The following is a 6,492-nucleotide window of genomic DNA, read 5'->3' as shown; positions in this document are numbered from 1 at the left end:
ACATATATAATAATAATATATCATATCTGGATAAATAGAGTGATAAGATGTGATTACATTCATCATAGGAACAATGCTTAAAGTCTTCTGTTGAATGCAAAGACTTTTTGTAATTAAAAGTTGCAAATTACAAATCAATACCTCAGTATAGCTGATCGAATGTAGTTTATTTAGTGTAGTTTATTTATGTCTCTTAAGGTGGAATAGACTAATCAAAAACAAAATACAATTATGTATTCAGTTTGCAGCCAAAATAAAACCACAAAATAGTGATATGGGGCACTGAATTTGATAAGTGAGACAAGAATCAGATCGGAAAAACACCGGAGCGGAGTGTTTCTGGGGGCTGGGCCTCACTGATTACTTTACAAAAACACAACTTTATAACCTTATCACTGAATCTGGTGAAACTGAATCATCTTTAATGGAGAAAATATGCTCTGGTTCTCCCTCTGATGTCCTCTGGCTGCTCTGCCTCAAATTCTGGTGATTTACAGACTTTCCTGATGGACTGATACCGTAGCTTTACTTGTTGCTAAAGTGACTGCTAACTGCTGCTAATTGTAGATGGCATTAGCTAGTCAGCTCAGTTAGCCGTGCAGCTAGGGGTGCTATTAGTTGACCTTGCCCTGACTGGGAGCTTGGAGCACTGGGGGAGTGTTGGTGTTTACACCTCTAGCACAGGAGCTTTGGACCGCCAGGAAGAGGCAGGTTGGACTGCAGTTCACTAAACGGTCACCCCTATCTGAAAATTCCACATCGTACCTTATAAAGGACCAGTGTGTAGTATTTAGTAGAATCTAGTGGTGTAGTTGCAGATTGTGATTCCCTTGCTTCAGCCTCCCTTTCCAAGTGCAAAGGAGAAACTACAGTGGCTGCAAAACGTGATAATCTGTAATGACCCTATCTACACCCATGTTTGTTTTGTCCGTTCTGAGCCACTGTAGAAAAATGTTAAACATGGCGGCCTACACGGAATGTGACTCACAGCCGCCATAGATATAAAAGGCTTATTCAAGATGAAAAACATACCTAAGAATGAAAATATACTTAGGAATATTATTTTCCATTTCTGCCAATAGAGCCTCTTAAATGTTACACACTGGACCTTTAAATATGAATGATTGATAGAGTTCTTTGTCAGAAATTTGTATGTAAATATCATGTCATTTGATTTCAGGATCGTTTTGCAGCACTGCCTAATGTGCAAAACTCTTAACTTTTCAATAAAAGAAAAGCGTGTGTCAGTTGTGAACCAGAAAGAGCTGGTTTGGTTCCATGGCAGTGAGAATAGCTAGGCTTTCAGTTAGAAACTGGCTGATGCAATCAGGTTTATTTTTAGAGGCAAGTCAGATGAGCAGCCATGTACTCATCTGCAGTGTGGTGCAGTTTCCCATCTTCCACCACATTAACTTCCAGCGAATTCAGGGAACAGTGGCTCTGATGTTGCAAACTGCTATGCTGACCAGCAAGCCAGTCTCACAGAAACGCAAAGTATCACTCTGGGATTATTTCTTACTGTGAGTTTAACATTTGTATATGCAGCAGTCCCTGGTGCAGGTGGCGTGCTGGTGTATAGGAGAGTATGGAGACCTGCTGCTGAGAGGAGAGTGTCAGGAGACTGAGCCCGTTCAGGTACACCGAGAACCAACACATTTTTATAGTATAACACAAATAAATAGTAGTAGTAGTGATTCTGCCCATTGCTAGATCCTCCTGTCTGCTAGAACACAAAGAAACATTTGACAGCAACTAATGGGGGGTGTGAGTAGTAATAGCTCTACCTATAGCAACTGCTGATTTATGCAACAGGGAATCCAGTTAACTTGGTCTTTAACTCAGCATTTGAAATTTTCCTAATAGCAATATTTGGTATCTGGTAGTGTGTGGGAATTTACCCAATGCTAAGTCCAAATGTCTTTGTAGTCCTCAGCTCATAAATGAAGGGTTTGTGTCACTATGCAGTGAATGTGATGGATCATCAGCTAAATGAATACTAGAAGCTAAAATGGGCCTGTATTGGCACGTCTCTCGATCAGGTCACCGAAGATGACGTCCTTGACGCCTTGGAAACGGTTCTGCAGTCCCACATGTCGTCCCCGGCGACCAGAGGCTTTGCTCTCACCGCCACCATGAAACTGAGCACACGCATTACCGATAACGTGGAGTAAGGAAACACCTCTGTCACTCACAGCAAACACTGACCGGATACAGTCAAAGCACCGTAACAGACCGCTGTGGCTAGATCAAAGTGCCAATGAGTCTGATTTATTTTGTTTTGTTTTGTTTATTTGCTGCATAACTCAAAAAGAACAAAAGTATACAGTACAGTATTTGATTGGTTAGAAAGGTCTGTTGATCATAACCAGTTAGTCAAATGTTACTTTGTCATGTGTTGAGAAAAAACACATTTAGTGAGGAACGAAACACTGTACACACTGACATTTCCAAACACCATCAACCTGCATTTCAGTGTCAGTGTGTTAACATTGCCAACATAACACCTTTCAGTGAAGGCTAAACGCTGCATTCTCAAGTTAAAAGAGGCTAATGAAACTAACAATAGAGCTATTCAAGAATTGGCAAGACTCAGGCAGCTACATGTTTCTATGAAATCCCTGTTCCTATTTCCCTGTGGCAAAGATTTGATGCTGATGTGTCGTATATAAAGAGTGTTAACAATGGTGTCACAAACTTGGTCGCAACAGACTTTGAATTTTGTAGCACCTGTTTAAGTTTTGAACAGATGATTGGACAAGTTGTTTCTAGGGTCTAACATCCAGTGAGAGGGGGTTGTTTAGCAAAGGACTCCTGATTAAGACAGTTTCTAAATAGATGCAGTAATGTCAGTCCTCTAACTGCTGCTCTCTCTCTTCATCTCCTCACCCCTGCCAGTCGTATCAGAAGCATCGTCAGCATCTACGGCAGCTGTATCGATGTGGAGCTCCAGCAGAGGGCAGTTGAATACAATGCTCTGTTCAGAAAATACGACCACATGAGGTATGCAACAGCATGATAAAGAAGTCTACTTTTCCTGTTTTATAATCATGTTAGATACTATGTATCTAAGAATTAAAAGTTGTGATTCCAGTGTTGAGAATTTTTACAATTGATCTGACCTAACAGTGGACCCCTCTGTCTGCAGGGCAGCAGTGCTGGAGAGGATGCCGGTGATTGAAAAGAACTCGCCGGGTCATACCAACGGAGAGTCAACAGGGGAGCCCATCAAGGACATCCAACCAGTCAAAGTCAAACAGGGAGAGCCACTGCTGCTACAACAACCTGCTAACCAGGTACTTACATTGACACATGCATGTTGTATGACAGCAACTTAGCCAAGACTGGACTGATGACTCAACTCGACTAGTCCTGACCTCAGGCAAAGCTAAAAGTAAATGGGCTCATGACACTGCAAAATATCTGTCTCTGGCTTGTAAGCTAATGTCTATTTTATATGATGGGCTTTATTACAAATATTTTAGTGTTACAACATCATACCCTGTTGTGGGCTGTGCATAATAAATAGTTTACACACAGACACTAGGTGGATTGGTTTACCAACCACACATTTTCTCTATCAAATCAAGTTGTAATGAAGCTTAGCTAACCAGTATAGCAGCAATGTTGTGATGAAATACAAAATGATCACGTATAGAGATGAAGATACAATTGCAGACCTTTTAATGGCACAGATGTTTGGTCAGTGGTGTCTTCCTTTTTCTAATTTTATGGATATGTTAGTTATAGCACTTTACAGATGAAGTTTGGGCTGTAACTGTGCAGATATGGGTGCATTCAAATAATGTTCTCAGTCTCAATATCCTTTGAAAGATTTGCTTTGAATAGCAGAGCAGTGTGTTCTGTTGAGGTTCAAACAGGCAGGTTTCTGCTCTGGTGTCTCTTCCTCAGGTGTGTGATCTGTTAGACCTGCTGGGAGGCTCTGAGGAGACTCTGCAGCCCATTCCAGCAGTAGGAGGTACAGCACCTGGCCTGCTCACCAACACCTCTAGCACTACTGGAGGAGACCTTCTGGATCTACTGGGAGGGTTAGAGCCTGCACCCCCCGCACCAGGTCTGACCCTCATATCAACACATACACAGTTCTTTTGCTCAGTATTGGTTTTAAACGAATGCAACATTTTATAATATGTGTTCTCTGCAGCTCCCACAGTGCAGGTGTATGAGAAAGACGGCGTGGCTTTGACTCTAAGTTGTGAGAAACAGTCAGACTCGGGCATGACAGTCACACTGACAGCCTCCAACTCCACTGACTCAGACATCAGCAGCTTCACCCTGCAGGCTGCAGTGCCCAAGGTTTGTCTGATAAAGCACGCTATCCACACACAGACTCACTAGCAAACAAGCTTTCTCTGTTGATTTCAGGCTGCTCAGGTGCACTAAAAAAAGTTCAGCACTTTGTACATTTCCAGTGCTGTATCACATACACAGATACACCTACTGTCTCTCTACATGTGAGCAGTCTGTGTTGCTCACAGGGTGTCAGTTTTAGACTCTGTCATGTTCTCAGTGGCAGGCATCGGTGCAATAAATGGAGGCATGTTCGGGGCTTAAAACTTCAAAGTTCCATTTGATCTTCCCCCAGAGTGTCCAGTTACACATGAAGGCCCCCAGTGGGGACTCTCTTCCTGCACGAGGCGCAGCTAAGGTGACCCAGATGGTAGTCCTCAACAACCCAAACAAGGTGGGTGTGACACACACACAAAGCTGTGATTCACAAAGTCATGTCAGTCAGGATCAGTGATCCATACATCTTTATGAGCAAAGGAGAAAACAACCCCCTGCAAATCAAACTTTCTGTTGTAAAAGTTGAATCTGTTTGAAAGTACAACATTATAATTAATCTTCACACCTTATCTCCACATTTTCACACAACCCCCACAAACCTGTCGTATTCAGCGAGAACAATACATCATTGCCAAGTGTGCGTCGTGTGCCAGGTCCAAATCTCGTTCTGTTACTCCTGTCCCAGTTGAAGCAGAGCCAATTGTAGCTGCATCACACAATCTAAATCCTTCTTCCGCCTCCAGGTGAATCTGAAGATGAGAATCCGCATATCTTACAGCAGCCATGGATCAGCCTTTCAGGATACAGTCCAGATCGACTCCTTCCCTGGACTCAGTGCTGCCGGCCACTGACGGCGGCCATTCGGTTTGACAGGACTATGACAGCACTGTGTGGATGAGTCAGCAGGCATCGCCCCTTGCTGACGGAAGGTTTTTTTCTGCTGTCACACCCTCTACACTACAGTCCAATCTGCTGTCTCCTAAATTCCTGATTTTGTTGGGTGTTTTTATGGCTGAAGAACCCTGTTCTTTCACAGGAAACCACGGCCTCGTACATGAGCTCACATATTTTCCCACTTCTCTGGAGTCCATGTGTAAATGTGACTGATGGCACAAGCTTTTGGAATATTAGTTGTTTCTCTGGGGTTTTTGCAACGACAACTGTCCGTAATAACTTTGTACCATTCAGGTTTTTAAGCTACTAAAGCTCATTGTAGTTGTTTCACTCCATACATATTTATTCTTGTGGCTCCTGTCAGTCAGTATGAGCCCCTAAATCAACTGTCCTCCTCACACTCTCATGTCTACTCCCTTTGAAGTGATTTCCTTTATGAAACATTTGCCTTTAGCATCTTCACTTTGTTTAAAAGCAGCTAAATACTTACTAATGATCCACTACTATTATGAAATGCTCTAATCCAGTATATTTGATTTTACTGGCTAACAGAAGGACATTATTGAAGGATTCAGGATTTTAAAGACAACCTCGTGTTGCATTCACTGGTCTTCTGTTGCTCCTATTTTTCATGCCTCATTCAGCTGAACTGAATATCCACCTCCTAATTAATCCCCCTGTGCCTTTCATCCCCTCAAGAACCCTCATACAAAAAATATTTAGTTTTGGAGGCCAAGAAATAGTTTTAAATGTCAGTAATGTATAAATATGAACAGATTTTTATCCCTCTCCCTCAAGCAACACTTTTCCTGATCAGAATCACCGTGACTGTTTACAGAGGCTCCTGAGTTATTTTATTTTCTGAAGACTGTGTATACTGATACAAGAAGAACAATAGACATCATACTGTCTGCAAGATGTATATTTTACATATTAAGTATATGAGCACACTTACAAGTGTTTGAAGTCTTTGGAAATTCTCTGATACAACCCTTTGTTGTAGAAGGACAGAAAAGTAAACACGTGCATCAGCTTAATTTGATAACTCATCTCACAATCACGGACCTCTAATAAAAACTGGTACTGGATGTCAGCAATGGTGCTCTCAGTGGATTTCAGTGCAATCTCTACCAGACTGTTTCAGATCACTACCTTAACTAAACTGTAAAAAGAAGACCAGGATGAGTATTTTTAGTTGCAAAAACTGTCTTTAAATCTTCTGTTTCATGTCATTTTCTAATAAAAAAAAAAATCAGTTTTCAGAATCATTAGCAATGACTTGGTGTCTGTGCT

The 6,492-nt window shown here is 41.8% G+C and overlaps 1 protein-coding gene across 1 annotated transcript in view; it reads left to right on the top strand.

Moving 5' to 3' along the window:
• The window catches only part of ap1g2 (adaptor related protein complex 1 subunit gamma 2), a 15,265-nt gene extending 8,798 nt beyond the window's left edge, over window positions 1-6,467 (top strand). Inside the window, exons 15-22 of the mRNA XM_035670355.1 lie at window positions 1,546-1,635; window positions 2,040-2,167; window positions 2,896-3,000; window positions 3,146-3,293; window positions 3,910-4,072; window positions 4,163-4,314; window positions 4,604-4,702; window positions 5,049-6,467. Coding sequence (XP_035526248.1) covers window positions 1,546-1,635; window positions 2,040-2,167; window positions 2,896-3,000; window positions 3,146-3,293; window positions 3,910-4,072; window positions 4,163-4,314; window positions 4,604-4,702; window positions 5,049-5,156 — 993 coding nt within the window. The 3' untranslated portion in view covers window positions 5,157-6,467. The remainder of the gene's footprint in view (window positions 1-1,545; window positions 1,636-2,039; window positions 2,168-2,895; window positions 3,001-3,145; window positions 3,294-3,909; window positions 4,073-4,162; window positions 4,315-4,603; window positions 4,703-5,048) is intronic.
• The last annotated feature ends 25 nt before the right edge of the window (window positions 6,468-6,492 follow it).

Source organism: Morone saxatilis, unplaced genomic scaffold, assembly GCF_004916995.1.
Source record: "Morone saxatilis isolate NCDOM2014 unplaced genomic scaffold, NCSU_SB_2.0 Contig23, whole genome shotgun sequence".
Classification (NCBI taxonomy): domain Eukaryota; kingdom Metazoa; phylum Chordata; class Actinopteri; family Moronidae; genus Morone; species Morone saxatilis.
Note: the sequence above shows the minus strand (reverse complement) of the source record. Positions and strands in the feature narration are given on the sequence as shown.